At 42.8% G+C, this 18,656-nt stretch overlaps 1 protein-coding gene across 4 annotated transcripts in view; it reads right to left on the bottom strand.

The window, feature by feature from the left end:
* Window positions 1–18,656, bottom strand: part of PACRG (parkin coregulated) — a 531,317-nt gene that overhangs the window by 226,023 nt on the left and 286,638 nt on the right. For all 4 annotated transcript variants that reach the window (XM_086318664.1, XM_086318663.1, XM_086318665.1 and 1 more), the window contains one exon: window positions 14,788–14,937. In XM_086318664.1, coding sequence (XP_086174790.1) covers window positions 14,788–14,937 — 150 coding nt within the window. The remainder of the gene's footprint in view (window positions 1–14,787; window positions 14,938–18,656) is intronic.

The following is an 18,656-nucleotide window of genomic DNA, read 5'->3' as shown; positions in this document are numbered from 1 at the left end:
AGAGCCTCTTGATGAAAGTGAATGAGGAGAGTGAAAAAGTTTGCTTAAAACTCAAAAACAAAAAACAAACAACTAAGATCATGGCAACTGGTCGCATCACTTCATGGCAAACAGATGGGGAAACAATGGAAACAGTGACAGACTTTATTTTCTTGGGCTCCAAAATTACTGCAGATTGTGGCTGTAGCCATGAAATTGAAAGACGCTTGCTCCTTGGAAGAAAAGCTATGACAAACTTAGACAGCATATTAAAAAGGAGAGACATTACTTTGCTGACAAAGATCCATCTAGTCAAAGCTATGGTTTTTCCATTAGTCATGAATAGATGTGAGAGCTGGACCATTAAAAAAAGCTGAGTGCTGAAGAGTTGATGCTTTTGAACTGTGGTGTTGGAGAAGACCCTTAAAAGTTCTTTGGACTGCAAAGAGATCCAACCAGTCCATCCTAAAGGAAATCAATCCTGAATATTCATTGGAAGGACTGATGCTGAAGCTGAAACACCAATACTTTGGCCACTTGATGTGAAGAACAGACTCATTGGTAAAGATCCTGATGCTGGGAAAGATTGAAGGTGGGAGGAGAAGGGGATGACATAGGTTGAGATGATTGGATGGTGTCACCGACTCGATGGACATGAGTTTGAGCAAGCTGCGGGAGTTGGTGATGGACAGGGAAGCCTGGCGTGCTGCAGTCCATGAGGTCACAAAGAGTTGGGCATGACTGTGTATCTGAACTGAACTGAACTGATTGTGTATGCAGTTAAATTTGTGGCAGTTTGTTATGGTGGCAAGAGTAAATGAATACCCTATCCATCTATCTACTCATCCATCTATTTAGCAAATATTTATTGAGTTAAGAACTCCTAGGAACTGATGATAAGGCAATGACAAAGAGATTAAAGTTCTTGTCCTCATGGAATTTATATTTTAGTGACTATACCCAGACATTTAAAAAGACCCTAGATCTTCTAGTTTATTGCTGTTTGAGTCTCTAGGCCAATTAGATTAGAATAAGTCTAGATCTGTGAAGTGTTCCTGACATTGGAGAATGCTCTAGATGAAGCATTGTCCCCCATGGTCTATGTCCTATGCATTTGGATGGACTCTCAAATCTACTTGGTTAATAGTTTCCGGTCTAATTGTCTCAGATGCTTTTTGGATGAGTTTATAAACACAATACACATATCATAAAGTAGCTCCCGGCAAAGATTTAGCAGGAATTATGTATAAAGGAGCACTTAACAAAGATGCAGCAAACTTTGGTCCTAGAAATTCTAAGAGACAGCTGATTAACAATATTTAGTGACTCCAGTTACAACACTGTCTTACATATTTGAAAGTTGCTAACACCATCATAGATCTTAGAAGTTCTCATCACAAGGAAAACAAATTTGTAATGATGTAAGGTGACAGGTGCTAACTCACCTTCACGTGGTAATTATTTCACAATATACACATATATCAAATCATTATGGTTTGCAATTAAACTTATACTATGTGTCAATGACATCTCAATAAAACTGGAAATCAAAACAAACTAAATCACAATATGTGAAGGTTGCTCACTTAAGGAGCGTCTCCTTATAATCTCCCCAGGAATGGAAAAGTGGAACCAGGCTGAGGAGGCGGATTCCCCCATTCTTCTACAAGAAGTTAATGGTCATGGTGGTAAATCTATATCTTTCTTATATAGCTCACTATTTCATTTGCTCAGAAAATGCATTAAGTCTAAGCAGCACGCTTCTTTCCACTGAAGAGTCTCAACAAGTCTCCCATCAAATCTAGGATTTTTCCTGTCCCAAATGTGTGCCCTGATCTCAGGGTCAATTACCAAAGAGTATAGAAGAGGTTGGGGGGTGTTGTATGGTCATAAGAAAGCTCCAGTTTGCTTTCTTCTGAGGGTGGAAACCTCCTTCACTGCTCAGGTCTCCTGCAGAGGCGTGTCTTGGCTCGGACACAGGGCAAGGCTGCAAAGGTGTCTGATGCATTTGGTAAATGGGAAATGGCTGCAAGACAGCACACTTTCAACCTTTCAAGGATTTATAGGAGAGGGGGGCGGCAGAGGATGACATGGTTAGAGAGCATCACCAACTCAATAGACATGGATTAGAGCAAACTCTGGGAGACACTGGAGGACAGAGGAGCCTGGTGTGCTGCAGCTTAACAGACGGACACGACTTAGGGACTGAAAAACAGCAACAACAGAGGAGGATTTGCTGTGCTGGCCCACAGTAAACACTCAATTTTTTATTCAATGAATCAGTGAATAATGTACTGTGTGGTCCTCTCTTTGGCATCTTCCAAATAACTGGTAAAAAACACACTGCTCTCAGTGGCTCTTGGTGTTAAGTCTGTTGCATTTGTCTTCCTGGAGGTACTGAGACCAGCCTTTAGGGAAGAGAAAGCAGGCCCAGTGTACCACAGCAAGCAATGGACAGCTCGGCAGGTGTTTAAGAAAAGAAGCGTGTGAGCAGATTTTGACAGGCTTGTCATCACACCCTTCCCCTTATTACATTGTTGCCTAAAACCCTAACAGAAATTTTTAAAAATTTTGGTTGGTCATCACAAAAATATAAACATTGCACTACTTCCCTTGAATATCATTATTCTATATTCACAGTTTATAAGAAACTTTGAAAGGGCTTCCCTGACAGCTCAGTTGGTAAAAAAAAAAGAAAAGAAAAGAAATCCGCCTGCAGTGCAGGAGACCCTGGTTCGATTCCTGGGTTGGGAAGAGCTGTTGGAGAAGGGATAGGCTACCCACTCCAGTCTTTGGGCTTCCTTAGTGGCAAAGACGGTAAAGCGTCTGCCTGCAATGTGGGAGACCTGGGTTCGATCCCTGGGTCAGGAAGATTCCCTGGAGAAGAAAATGGCACCCCACTCCAGTACTCTTGCCTGGAAAATTCCATGGATGGAGGAGCCTGGTAAGATACAGTCCACGAGATCGCAAAGAGTTGGACACGACTGAGTGACTTCACTTGAAAGGATAACACATTTTCTAGACAGACCTACATCTCACCACCTGGTTAGACGGTTACTTACGGTATTTATAAGAAAGCAATACACTCACACAGAAACATAGATAATATTCAGTGATTTCCATTAGAAGAACTACAAACTCCTCAAAACCTTTATGTGTATAAACACTCAACCAGACTGGAGGTAGAAACAGAGCTTGAAATAGTGGGAGAATTACTGGGCAATAATCTTGTTAGTGTGGCCCAATTATATTATTGCTTTTAAAATTTAAATATTGTATCACTTAGTTTTTTCATTTGTGATAAACATAACTTCAAGGCTCAAGAAATAAATTTTAAGAAAAAAATATGGGATTCATCTGGGGGAAGTAGAGGCAGAGCTATAATAGTTTTGCAAAATCTAAAAGTCACTGAAAGGAGCATCATTTTTTTGTTTTCTGCCATCTCAAAATGGATATAAATAGGCTCACAAAAAGCTGATATTAAAGTACTGTGTTTTGGGGGGAAAAAAGTAAATTGATCTTGGAAGGATCCAATCAGAACTGTACTCATAATAACACTGCCATCATTACTTTTTTCTTTATTACTTGGAACATTAATCCAAGATGTATATGAGAGCCTCATACAGAAAGCAGGCAAGCAAACAAATATCAATAATATTTTCAGTTTTTCTAAGGAAATGTGTCTATTGTATTTTTCAATTCCTCCTTCATTGATGGTTAAGCTGATGCTGACTATATACATTTCCCCTTGCTGTCAATGTGAAAAATATATATTTTTGAAGAGGATGATAAAAATGGAAAGCTTATTTCCTACTAGGCGGAAAATTCCTCCTACAGGTTCGTGTTTGGCTTGAGTAAACCGGAGTCAGTGCGGCGCGGAGTCGAGCTGGGCATCGTGGGGCCAGCGCTTCACCGGCGGCAGGACCGAGGGCTTTCAGGGGACCCGCCCCACGACTGGACAGTTCAGGCTTTTCAAGAGAGACCGCGTGTGGCGAGAGGGCTGAGATTTCTTTGAAGGCGGCTGTGGCTGTGCTCCGTGCCAGCCCCACGCCCCTGGAAGGAAGGGCCCTGTGTGCTCCCAGCAGTGGGCAACATGAAGACGAGAAGTGAACGGAGCCCGAGAAGCAGTTCCGGGGGAGCTGGGCTCCCAGAATTTCCCGGGCCGGGGTGAGGGAGCATCTTTTTCAAGTGGGAGGGAGCGATGCTATGGGGTCTTTTCCGTCCTGGATGACGGCTTCCGGAAGGGCAGAGGGACCAGAGCTCTAAACTGGAGGTGTGCCCAGGATGAGAACCGCGTTCGGGGTGGGGGTCCGGCTCAGGGCGGCGTCGGTCAGTAAGAGGCCCCCTGTCCTCGTGGTCCGCCTCCCGGACCCTGACAACCCTGTGCGGTGAGACCTGGGGAGCCAGGGTTCCGGGGCTTCGGGAGGCGGCAACATAAGGCGGAGGAACAGAGGCGAAGCCGTTTCCCACTGCCAGCTTCCAGTCCAGAGCAAACCCAAGCTGGGAGAGAGGAGGATACTTGAAGGTAGAGGGAGTTTCCAGTTTTGATCAGTTCTATTAAAAGGGATTCGAAGCACTGGAATTACGCGTGTGACTCAAAGTGCCTGAGGAACCTCTGAGTGAGTGGAATAACACGGGCCTTGCTGAGTTTTATGCAGTGTCAGGGCAAGGCTCTCCCACTGAAGGAGGCTTTAAAAAATTTTCTTTGGTCTCCAACCTGCTTTGAAATTTGCCTTTTAATTATGTCATGAATAACAAATATTCAGTGCAACAATTACACTGGTGACATTTTTATTTTTCTCTGCAGTGCCCACATAGAGACCCCTAAAAAGCCATTCTTTGGCTCTCCTGAAAGATTTTCATATAAAGGAAAACGAGAATGAGACCTTAATTATCCGCAAATCCAGAACAGGTGATATTTAAGTGACTTAAAAAGTACAAAGTATGATCCGGCCGAATATAGGAGATTCCTTAAATTAAAGCTTTAAAAATCATTATATGCTTTCTTGGTCCGATTAAGTAAAACTTTCTGTTGCATAAACAGAAAAGAACCCTTTTTTTTCCCCCTCTTGGGTTAGTATTTGCATGCTTGCTCACCGGGGATCCATTGTGAGTTTTTGTATACATTCAAGCATATTACACAGATATCTGGAGGCATATCTCAAAGGCCGTAGTTGAACTGGTGGAATCTCCTGCTCAGGAAGGTGCCAGTGATCAGTGGGGGGCTAAGGACTGGGAACCAGTTGGCATCAGATCCCTCAGTCCGTAGGTCTCTGTGGAGTACTCAGAGGGGGCCCGGTGGCTACAACACACACTGCAAACAGAGCTCAGCCGACAGGTTAACAAGTGGCCGGTTGTCCCCGCTGTCTCCCTGCCTCTGGGCAGGCCAGGAAATAGAATCCAGCCGGCCTGAGAGAGGTCAGGAAGACCTACAGAGGAGGACGCTGTTCTCCATGTCAGAGTGGGATCCAGGAAGGCTCCTGGGAGGCTGGCTGTCTCCTCGGAGTCTTCAGCCTGGGCTGAGGCTGGGTCTCTTGAGGTCAAGGACCAGGGTGTGGGCCACGGGGCCCATTCGAGTGAGCAGGCAGTGGGGCACGGGTGGCCCCTCAGTTCCAGCCCCCCGTCAAGCCTTTCTTTCCGCACAACCTGCGGCCCTCTTTTGTTGTTCAGTCGCAAAGTCGTGTCTGAGTCTTGGCGACCCCATGGACTGCAGCACACCAGGCTTCCCTGTGTATCACCATCTCCCAGAGTTTGCACAAAATCGTGTCCATTTGAGTCCATGATGCCATCCAACCATCTCATCCTCCACTTCAGTTTAGAAGTGATGAATGGAAATTGATTTTTTTATGATTAACTAAAAATGCACATTGTTCTTGATCCAGTAAACTTGCCTTTGATCCAGGACTATAAAGATGTGCCTGGGTGCTGAATTTGTCTGCAGTTCAGAGTTCTTCTGACAGTCTGATCCCTTTAGGTGAACTTACATGGTGGGAGCAGTGGTGGAACTAGAATGATGGAGCAAATGCAGGATGAAACCTGGAGACTAAGCGTTGTTAACATTCATACAGAGAAACTACAAACACAAAAGCTATTTAGACACTGAAAGCAGTGTCTGTCTTGGAAAGAGGCTCCATCGGGGCAGGCAGTTCCTGATGGATCTCTGGTTTCCCAAGGCAAAGCCCTTTGATTAAATACTTCTGCCTGCTTCTGAAGTGAACTGAGGGGTCCAAAGGAGGAATGAGAACTATCTTCTGGGGGAGGGAGAGCTGGACAGTAAAAGTTTATCTCTGATGGAATATCTCTGCAAGCAGGAACTATTAGCATCTAGAAAACAAATTTTGTATTGCATTTTTGACTACTGGCATATTAAAAAATATATATTGATTCTTGAATATTTATTTTTCATCTAATCACCTCACTAAAATCTTATATTAATTCTAATAGATTTAATTTCACTTTCTTTGAGGGAACACAAAACTACCTATGTATAACTTTGTCCATCTTGCGAGATAGGCGATAGACTACAGGTTAACACCTGGTAATCTGCAAAGCAATTTCACTCACGTTTCATCATCCACCCTCATTACTCTCATGCTGCCCACATTTCTACGAAATCATCGCCCACGGTTCTCTGCAGGTCACTAAGCTGTTTGTCATCTTCCCAATAACTCGCTTTTCACCCTAAGGAGATTAAGGCACAGAGCAGTTCTGCGACCAGTCCAGGCTCACAAGCCCTGAGCCAGGGTGCCCGCCCCAGAAACATGACGCCGTGTCTCCACTCTTACACACTCCCCGCCGCTTGCTTTTCCACAGAGTGTCCCACTTGTCCTGGTTCACAAGCTGAATCCTTATTTACTGATCCAAACCACATTCAGGCAGAGTGGTCTGACCCTCTCACCCAGCTGGATGGGCAGGGACAGGCGCAGATGATGCAGTCTGCGACCTAGAGTGGAGGCCTGGGGTCCTCTGCACAGAGGGTGGTGGCAGTGCCCTTGGGAGCCTGGGACATCCCGGGAAGCACCCAATGTGAAGGCATTTGCTGACTGTCTTTGTTAGTTTGCAGCATTACCAAAGAGGGGAAAAAAAAAATCAATTTCCTGCCATCTCCTCTACTCCAAATGTACCTAGATATCGTTCCTTTCTTAACTAAAAACTCACTTACTGATGAAAGGAAAAGGAAGAGAGCTTTTCCTCATTGATAAAAGAGGGAGTTCTCATCAGGCTTTAAGCAGCTAGGTCCGGTTCAGTGATGGCGATGTGATGGAATGAATGGAAGGCATGCAAAACCTCCAGCTTTACTCATCAAGGACGGGGCTGTACCGCCACACACTCTGGGAAAGAGTTACCTGGTCTAAGTTGAAGAACCTCCCTCCCAAATTCAAGCCCTTACTGGAACCTCTGAAGTTGGCCTTATCTGGAAATCAGGTCATTGCCGATGTAATTAGTAAAGTGAAGATGAAGTCATATGGGAATAGGGTGGGCCCCTAGTCCAAGCCTGACAAGGACAGGTGTCTTTATAAGAAGTGGAGATGAGACTCAGAGCCAGACACACGGGGGAAACGTCATGTGGAGATGGAGGCAGCCACTGAAGTGATGCCTCTACAAGCCAAGGAACCCCAAAGATGGCTGGACCCACCAGAATCGAGGAGAGAGGCAGAGAACAGATTCTTCCCGAAAGACTGAGAGTCCCTTGGACTGCAAGGAGATCCAACCAGTCCATCCTAAAGGAAATCAGTCCTGAATATTCATTGGAAGGACTGATGCTAAAGCTGAAACTCCAATACTTTGGCCACCTGATGTGAAGAACTGACTCATTGGAAAAGACCCTGATGCTGGGAAAGATTGAAGACAGGAGGAGAGGGGGATGCCAGAGGATGAGATGATTGGATGGCATCACCAACTCGATGGACATGAGTTTGACCAAGCTCCGGGAGTTGGTGATGGACAGGGAGGCCTGGCATGCTGCAGTCCTTAGGGTCGCAAAGAGTCAGACATGACTGAGTGACTGAACAACCACCACCACCACCACCACCAAAACCTGGAGGGCGTGACTCTGCTGACACCTTGGGTGTGGACTTCTGGCCTCCAGAACTGACACAGTACTTTCTGGTTATTTAAGCTGCTCAGTTTGTGGTAGTTCATTACAGTGGCCCTACACAGCCTGCACAGCCTTCAGAAGCACATTCTGGTCCCCTTGGTCATCATCCCAGCAGGTCATGTGTTTCAAGATATAGAGACAGTGAGAAGAATGTTTATTCTGGGCAGAGGCAACCATGGCGGTCTACAGGGAAGAGCAGGTGGAGGCAGCTGAAAGGATGTGCCTGCCCCCAGCATAATGGTAAGAGTTCACGGTGGTAAGATGGGCATTTTATGGACTGACCACGTACAGGGGCATCAAGTGAGGGCACAGAAGCCTCTTTTCCTGGGACCTTCTGTCCCATGGGACTGCTCTCTTGGATCATTGCAGAACCATCAGTGTTCACAGATGCGTGTCTCCACCATCTCCATCCTATAAGATTGTCAGGCCTCTAGAAGATCTTGTGAAGAATTCTTGGAGGAAAGGACATTGAACTTGGAGAAGTGAAGACTGAAGTGGTAGGAAAGTTTTATATGATGTTTGCTGGCCTGTCATTTGGAAAAGGGACTAGACATTATCCTGTGTGATTCAGATGAGAGATATAAACCAGATAGTAATATCTGGCATATATTTCACTTACTATAGGGAGTGATTTTCTCTTTGGAAATAGGACAAGCTAGCTTATGAAGTGGTGCTGAAGAAAACTCTTGAGAGTTCCTTGGACAGCAAGGAGATCAAACTAGTCCATCCTAAAGGAAATCAACACTTAATATTCATTGGAAGGACTGATGCTGACGCTGAAGCTCCAATACTTTGGCCACCTGATGCAAAGAGCTGAATCATTGGAAAAGACCCTGATGCTGGGAAAGACTGAGGGCAGGAGGAGAAGGATGTGACAGAGGATGAGATGATTGGATGGCATCACTGACTCAATGGACATAAGTTTGAGCAAACTCCGGGAGACAGTGATGGACAGGGAAGCCTGGCTCGCTGCAGTCCATGGGGTGGCAAAGAGTCGGACACGACTCAGTGACTGAACAACAACATCTCATGAAGTAGTGGGGCTGTTTAGGATAGGACTGGATAAACAAGTAATGGTCATACAGACTAGGTCAGTGAATACATTTCACACAACCACGTATTAAGCAACTGATTCTTCTCGGTGTGCCACACTCTGCACAGAAAAAAGAAAGTTCAACACAGTTTGGCCATGAAACTAATGGTCTGATAAAGTGTAGTTTAGTAAATTTGGAGAGGGGCATAGATCCAAGGGCAGTTACGTGGATCTGGCATCTCTTAGACGCCTTGATTCTTTTCAGACCAGCTAGTTATGTCTGAGTGGAAGAAGAGTTCAGGAGAGTTTACATAGATACCTGATCATTCCAAATCCACCTTTCAGGAATTGTGGAGTAGTATTCTATTGATAATAGTTTGCTCTGTAAACTTAGGACATTAAAAGGCTTTCGAGTCTCGTAAACACAACGACGCTGAAGAAAACATGAAGCAAATTTCTAAATCGTGCTAAAATTTGTATAGAATTCCGTGGGGCGGGGGGACTCTTAATTCAAAATTAAAAGCTCTGTGAAATAAACTTTATGCAAGTCAATTGTAAGACGTAAGAACTAAAGAAATTTTTTGAAAACAATCAGCTCTCAACAGTTCATCAGCATTTTAAAGGACTATAAGAATAGGTCCCATAGAACTCACAGAAATACATGAGGAGACTCTGAAACAGGCTGACTGGGAATTCTTAGGTTCTCATTAGCAGCTGTTTAAATAGACTATTAGTGGAAAACAGTTGTTTCTATTGTTCAGAAACTAGTTAAATATCAGGGTGAAAGATCTGGTACAAACTTTTCAAAATCCCCAAAATTCAATTCAATGCTTTATTTCCTGTGTTATTTAATGTGTCTGAATTTGAGTTGAAAAGTTTAAATCTCTTTTCATGGACTTCTATAGGCTACAACATACATTTTCGGAAGTACTCATAGATAAATCTAAGACTGTTTGATGTTCACACACATGGGCGCATGTTATCTCATTATTTCTTTTGCTTCTGCATATTCTGTGACATGACATTAATGTATTATTAGAGCTGTTGATATATGGAATCTCCGAACTGTTTCCACTAGAAGCTATTTCAGGACTACTGGCGCAATTAGAAAAAAAAGTACCCAAGTAAGGATTGCCTCCGAAAAGTAGGGTGGTTGGAAAACCCTACTCTGCTGGCAGAGCCCCATATTTTAACTGTAAATGTTTTAATGCTGTTTATTAGCTCATGTTTCTCAAATGCAATACACTGCATCGTTAATTTTGTAGCTACATCTCTGAAAGCTGTAAATTGAGCATTCCCACCATCCCCATTTTCTGAAACCTTTAACAATGTTTGTGAAAGAACGAAGGAAGAAGAGATTGCTGTCATAGAAACCCTTATCTCTCTTTTGCTCCACAGCAGTCACTGGAAAGACAGCCTATCTTAGATGTCCACGATTCATTACTCAGAACTAAAGAAAACAAGTTCAAGCTTAGATGCTAGTTTGCATCTTCCAAAGAGGACCCTGATCCAGTCACCCCTGGCTTGTCACACTTGGCTTCTCTTTTAAAAATAAGGACCTACCCCCAAACATCCGACACATATTCGAGTTATCCAGGGAGGGACGGATTAGAGAACCAGTTATCGCTGAGTGAGTCACAGAGTCCTTAATTTATTTGGCCCCCACCTGGTGTTGGCAATCAGAGGCAGGATGAGTCCTGTGAAACACACGTGCAGCTGAGCCGGGCATGAGGGGTCATGCCTCACGCACAGGCCCACAGAAGGACAGGGGACGAGCCACCACCAGGGGATATAATACATTAAGTCACCTACTCCTGTGCGTTGTACTAATTTATACAGTGTCACTACACTGGTTTACAATATCATATATGTGTATAACATTGTATGTGTGTGTAATGTTGTCTGGGGCTTCCCAGGTGGCACTACTGATCAATCTGCCTGTCCACGCAGGAGACAAAAGAGACGCAGGTTCGATCTTTGGGTCGGGAAGATCCCCTGGAGTAGGAAGTGGCAACCCACTCAACTATTCTTGCCTGAAAAATCCCATGGACAGAGGAGCCTGGCGGGCTACCGTCCATGGAGTCACAGGGAGTCGGAAAGGACTGAGCGACCGAGCACACACACATAATGTTGTGAGATGGTAATGACTCTCCCATTTAATCCTCAGTCAAGGCCAGGCCCCACATGAAGGGGCGGCCACGATCTCAATTTGTCATGCCAACCTCACAGAAAAGACGTTATCAAAGTATTGTGTGCAGATGAAGAAGTTTAAGTTCAGAGAAGTTACACGATCTGCCCAAGGTCACATCTCTTCTGCTCTCAAATGTTACTCTTTATCCCACTCTGCAGTTCACCCACTTGTCTGCTGCATTTTTTTTTAAGCACAGTCTAATTACAAACCCTTGAAAGTGTGTTATTCATAAACAGAAATTCCAGCCACTCTATGTCCTAGAGCAGGCCTGATCTTGTGGGGCTGGGGACGCAGGCTGGCGCTAACAGCGTCACCCGCTCCTCCGGGTTCTGCTTATCCCCACTGGTCCCCTGGGGAGACCGCTGGCCCGGCGGTGCACTGGCAAACTGCTCGGCCCCTCTGACCATTTCACACAAGGTCCAGCTGACATGAAAACAGGACAGAAATTGCAAGAAAAGAGCAGGCAGTCGAATTATGCTAAAGCTTGTGCTTTGAAAGGACACCAGCAGAAGGACAAGGTCACTGTATTTGAAGGAACAGCCCCTTTCGTGCCTTCTTTCAGTCATTTATACTAGGTCTCAGTCTCAAAAACATTTTGCTATAGAACTGGAAAGAAATATATCTTTGAATATGAATTGACCAAGACATCGATTATGTGCAAGTAGGGAAAAAGGAAACAGAAAATGAAATCGCTCGCAGAAACACGGAAATTAAGAATGAAAATTTTTTTCCTAATCGTAATGCTGAAAATTTCTCATCTATTTTTAGGTAAATATATCTGTCATGAAAGACATCTGCTTAAATAAAAATGTATATGTGGTTCTGTGGATATGAATAAAATATAATCATGAAGCAACATTTATTAAAATGCTATCAAAGCTAAATTGTTTTTAGGCTGAAAATACTGTTATAATTGGGGATCCTGTGATGAGCTTCTACTGGCAGGATTGGAGCTGTGGAAATAGCCACTTTAAAGAATAGTTTTGCGTTTTAGAGCCAGAATGCTCCGATTTGGTAATAGGACCCTCCGGAAATACAGCAAACTGCATTCCAGCATCGTACTGACAGGTTTCTAAGATAAGTAGAAAATGAAGCTGAAGCTAATATTTTTCCCCCTCAAATGTCAGAAAGATATTAACCAGAAAAATAGCTGAATGTCAAATTCCTGGTGCCTCCATTTAGAAACGTTCCAAAATAATTAGCTGTGTGTAGGACCAATTAAGGCTGTGATAGAAACGATAAAATCTCCATTTTGATAAAATCGAAATAGGGGTATATTCCTAAACCCAATCACTTCTTTTGTGAAGCATATGAACATTTATAAGTTAAAGAATTAAATAAGTATTGATAGTATCAATATAACGAGGCAGACACGGGAGCCAACTGGTTTGAACAGTCTAGGGCTCCCAGGAGATTTATCTGTCTTCCTGGCAGCTGTACTTACTCTTTACAGGGTTCCTTGAGGACGAGGAGATTCTAATCACCTTTTGAATATCACTGTTTCTCTTCTTTTATACAAAGACACAGATGATGCTTAGATTCCAGCTCCAGGTCCAAGGACCAGGCGGACATTAGCCCATGTGGGGGCAGCCCCTACTCCCACTCCAGCAAGGTGGAAAAGACTCTGGTGCTCCCTTTTCACGACCGCCAAGCACAGAAGGAAGCGCTTACGCAGGAGAAGAGTCACAGTGAAAAACTGGAGACAGTAATGGTCCACATATCACAGGCTCCTGTGAGGGTTACTGAGGAAACATTTGCGAATCACACAACTCAGAAGTGTTGACTATAATTTAGATTTCTGGGAGTGGGTATTCCATGCTTCTTTCATCTCTGACTTTAGCATTTCTGACTTATCTCTATCTCTTATTTGATGCTGTTAGACAGTAAAAGTATGAATTATGAATCAAGAATACTTAAGCAAGTTTCACAAAGTAGAAATGCTGTAACTAAAACTTTCAGTTTAGATCATAAAAGGTTGAATTACTAACATTCAACTTTTACTTTCCTGAAAGAGTAACCATCTCATCTAAATGTCTACATTAACTCTATAGTTCTTAAATATTTTGCAATGTGTATCAATTCATCCCATTATGAGCATTCTTAAGTTCCTATAACCCTAAGCTGAAGTTGTTTTTACTAAACATGCTTAATATTCAACATACAAGTAGGTCCTGCTACTGAAAGATAGCTACAGACTCTGATGAACCCATGATTCCCTGAATAGTCTGCCTGATATAAGGAGACTTTTAACAGTAATTTAGGAATTATATGAAAAATAATGATTCCAAACAAAGGACTTGTTTGTGATGGAAACTGTCATATGTGCAGTTTTTGGTTTGATTTTTTTTTCCTTTCCATACAATAAGCAGATTATATTGCAAAGTTTTCATCCACTGTTCCACTAAATTACTAACTTATTTACAGGGCTGTCAGAAATTAACTTCAAATGTTGACTTACACCGTGCATATGAGAAATACGAGACTTCAAAGTTAGCAACATGAAAAAAAATTAGATTCACATCGTTTCAACAGGTACAAAAAGAAAATCACATTGTCAATGAACAGACGTACATTCGCTGCCTCCCAGGAGGTCAGCATGACTTGCTCATACCTTTGTTTGGGTGAAGCAGATTCACTTGAGTGCACCAGTGCTTTCCAAAGTGTACCGAATGATATTTTTTTTAATAAATGCATCAGCATATATTTTTTAAATCAGTACTTACCATCAACTAAGTAACTAAGTAATTTTTAAGAAATAGGAGAACGTATTAAAACTCTCCAAACAACCTGTGCCAGATTTTAATAATATTGTTTTTAAAATTCATCCTAAATCAATTAATAAATGGCAGCCCACTCCAGTACTCTTGCCTGGAAAATCTCATGGACAGAGGAGCCTGGTAGGCTACAGTCCATGGGGTTGCAAAGAGTCGGATACGACTGAGTGACTTCACTTTCCCTTTTCAATTTCATGCATTGGAGAAGGAAATGGCAACCCACTCCAGTGTTATTGCCTGGAGAATCCTGGAGACAGGGGAGCCTGGTGGGCTGCCATCTACGGGATCGCACAGAGTCGGACACAACTGAAGTGACTTAGCAGCAGCAGCAGCAGTTAATAAAAAGTAACTTTAAGAGAAAATACCTAAAGGCAGAATTACTGTCAAGAGAAAGGACAAACTCAGAACCTACCAATATATTCAAAGACAGTTAAAAACTTTACAATTTTATTATTGTAAGATTACAGAACTGCTTCAGTGCTTCTGTGCTAAGTAAGCTGTACGTGTGAAGAGTAATAAATGAAATTGTTGATTTGACTATTTCCCTAGGGAGTAGGAGAAGAAGGGGTAGGGGTTATGCTGTTTAGATCTCTAAATGGATCTTGGTTTACATGCAATAATAAATCCTAAATGTGTTGCTAATTAACTCTACTTCAAAGCACTCCCCCATTTTTAGTGCTTAAAAGACATTATGACTCCTGGGGTAACTCACCATTCTTATTCTTAAAGATGTTCAGGATGGGAAGGATTTGCCGGTAGTAGGGCACCAACGCTTCCCCCACCATCTCAGCTGACACAACCAGATGCTGTAGGACTTTGAGAGTGACGCAGATGACCTGTCGGTTCCGTAGGTTCAAGGCATCTATCCAGTAGGAAAAGAAACAAGCCAGAAAGAGCATTAATTTCTACAGTGTTAGGCTGAAGCAGTTCTGTAGGCCATTTAATTACACTGTACTCTACTGGGGATCGCCAACGGGATGAGCCTTGACAATTACAGCTTGGAAAGATGTTTATAGCTCTTAATGCAAGAAACAGGATCTCGTTTGTGTATTATTAATATCTCTTCTCCCAACTTGCACTGATTCCTCATCAGTCCTAAGAAAGCAACTCATTGTCCTTCAGAGAAGAGGCTGGTGATGGCTGGGTAGCATGAAAGATAAAAGATCAGTTCATATCACCAGAGTTAAGGGACCCCATGAAGGTGGACAGGGGATCAATTTTTATGCAACAGTCCCTTTCAGCTAGCAGTCCATGCTATGCTTAAACCACAGCCATGAAAAAAAAAAAAAAACACAACACTTGAGGGGGAAGAAGGGACTGGGTACACTGTGTTTGAGTAGAAACTATAGACTGGTTACAAAAATCGAGAATACTGTCGGTAGAAGGGACAGTATTTAGACTCTCAAGAGAGTAGGGAGTGAAAGGAATTTTTTTTTTTTTTTAATGTTCAGAACTTTAGGAGGATTTAAGAGACCAAAGGAATACAAATGAACAATTTAAAGGCACAGTACAAGAACAATTCTGAAGGCACAGTACAAGCTGTACTGTGGAGACAGGACAGGAGACAGTGAGATGTCTGGCGTCCCCCACGTTGCACAGTCTGGAAACCTGCTCCAGTGCGGAGTGCAGAGGGCCAGGGACCAGGCCGCTGATAACTGGCTGTGTAAACCTGACCAGCTCCCCCATACTTCCTTGGTCCCAGTTTTCTTAACTATAAGAACTTATTATTTACTTTCTTAAATGGCTAAAAATTCCATGATTTAAATAGAAAAGCTATATAAAGCATTTATTAGGGAAGGTGGGCTTCCCAGGTGATGCTTGTGGTAAAGAATCTGGTTGCCAGTGTAAGCGATGCGAGAGACATGGGCTTGATCCCTGACTTGGGAAGATTCCCCTGGAGAGGGAAATGGAAACTCACTCCAGTATTCTTGCCTGAAGAATCCCACGGACGGAGGAGCCTGGTGGACTATAGGCCATAGGGTTGCAATGAGTCAGTCTGAAGTGACTTAGCACGCATTATAGAAGGTCAAAGATGGTGAATGATAAAACGGTCATGCCTGAGACTACTTCAGCACAAAGTTAGAGGCTCTTATTTGTAATATTCTACTTTCTAAAGAGAAGATTGACTATGACCTTAAAAAGTATGTATCGTTTATGGAGGGATAAAAGGAACTAGGCTATCCAAAAGAACACCACCATGGTCAAGGCACCTGTGAGGCAGTCCTCACCTCATTCCCGAACTTCAGCTCACATTTCCAGGAGCCTGTCTTGCTAGCCCCTCAGATCCAGTTTGTTCCAAAGATAAGCTTCCCCCCCCTCAAACTTTATCTTTTTCTTATTTACCCCATGTTGATACAGCCAGGTTCCTAGCTGCTCAGGGCCAAGATCTCTTTCTCATCCTTTGCATCCTTCATGTTACGAAGTCATCTTATTATTACTTTCTTTTTGAGGTGGCTCTTGAATCTGTGTCCTCCTCCCACCCTCCCCTTCACTCATCCGGTCCTGGGGCTCCATCCTCACCACCTCTTCTGGTTCTGGCCCTGGGAACTCCTCCACTGAAGCACCGCCATGCCCTCCTAACCTCCCTGCCTTCTTTCTGTCTTTCTCCACTCCCTCAACCTGTCTTTTCACACTGCTGCTGAATTAACCTTCTCAGTGCATAATCGATGATCTTGCCACCTGTTCAAAGACTTCAGAGTCTCCCCCACACCATATCCTAAAAAATAATAATAATAATAAAGTACTGGTATAAACTGGTTAGGCACAAAGGTGCCTCTTAGGGTAAGTTGGAACCAAATTAAATTCTCTATTAAAAATCCAAGAATATAAGGTATCACTTATACTGGTTTCACAGTTATTCCCTATGAAATCACTAGGAAGTTTTTTAGAATAAACTGTGGTCAGCCTCATCCCCTCTAACAACAAAATGGGGGTTGAGGTCTCAAACCACCGCAGGGCAGCCTCACAACCCGTGATCCAGTTCAGACTACATTCTTGTTTGGTTTGAAAGTAAACACGAATGCAATGAATAGGGATGGCTTGACTTTTAACTCAGAGAACCAAGTTAAATACAACTATGGAATTTGGTTGCATGATGGCTCATCATTACGGCACTTAGACACACTGCAGACCATACCATATCTTTTGAAAAACAACCAAAAATAGAATGCTATAATTTAGCCTAAAAGCTGTAATAATGAGACACTCAAGAGTGGCACCTCAGAGAACCACGGGAAGTTGGAAAGGGAGGTCAGGAAGAGTGTCCCGTAGTAGTGGGATCCTTTTTTTCTGTCTTATCCTAGTGAAAAGTTGCTTTGTCTATTTAGGAAGCCAGAGGTCATCGATCCCTACTGACTAACCCAGCTTCATTTTACAGAAGAGAACTGGGAGCCCTCAGAAACATCATTCTGAATATTATGGGCAGTGGACATTGCTTCAGAAAGTTTCCTAATAAAGGTCAACATGTCTAGGGTTCAGTACGGTACAGATCTCTGTTCATATACTAGTAATTAACAGGTATTGGATACCTCTATATACCAGTAATTAAACTGAGTGTACTTTATATATATTAGTTTACTTAATCCTCATTCATGAAATATTTATTGAGAATGCATTAGGTACCAGTCATTATTTTTGGAATTAGAGATACAGAAGTGATCAAGGCAGAGTACTCAGCCCCTTTGAGCTGGTAATACAGTAAGTAAGGAGATACTGGACAAATACGGCAAGTATACTGAGATTTCATAAGAAGGATATGGTATTGAAACAGCAAATCAAAATGGGCTTTCAGCTCAGTCTAGAAAGTAGGGAAGGCTCCTAGACACAGGTGAAGACCTAAGGGATGAGTAGATGTACTTCCGCGAAGGAGAGGGAAAGGCATGTAGATTCCCTCCTTTTGGATAAAGGACTTCTTTCATAAGGTCGACTCCAGCCCATAGGGATAAAGTTCTAGTTAGCAATGTGGGAACAAAGCCCAAGATAGCAAAGAAATAGTCTTCCAAATGGTTTTTATCATTGTGTATATGTTTTTCTTGGGATCATCAAGGGATGGTGGAAAGAAGTATGTGAGTATATGTAGCTGTACACAAAAGGAGTGAGGCTGTAGTACTTTCCCCCAAGTTACAAGATTCCTAGGTCTCATCTTGTCTTACTAATCAAATCGAATCAGATGCCTAAAATTCCAGGTTTCTGCCTTTTCTCTCTATTCATCCCTCTATCCCACTCTGCTCCTTAAAAAGGACTCATGGACACATTCAGCTAAATATTTAATTACATTTATTACACATAAGTTTATCTCTATATATATAACTAATTGATCACTTGGGGATAAATTAGTAATCTCTCTGACCATGGATATGTAACAATAGCTATTAGGAAAAGATATTTTATCTCATTGCAACCCCAACTGAATTAACATGATTGTGATAACTGTCAATGAATTGATAATGACTCACAATAAAATGCCTGAAATGTTACTCTTAATGGCATCTAAAATGGAACAGTGAGTCATCCTAAATGACCAGGTAATGGCTCTAAAACTTCTGCAGGAGCTGTGAAATAGAGCCAGGGTACGAAGCTTCC

Source organism: Bos grunniens, chromosome 9 (assembly GCF_055505025.1).
Source record: "Bos grunniens cultivar Pamir isolate PY7600 chromosome 9, Bosgru_T2T1.0, whole genome shotgun sequence".
Lineage (NCBI taxonomy): Eukaryota > Metazoa > Chordata > Mammalia > Artiodactyla > Bovidae > Bos > Bos grunniens.
Note: the sequence above shows the minus strand (reverse complement) of the source record. Positions and strands in the feature narration are given on the sequence as shown.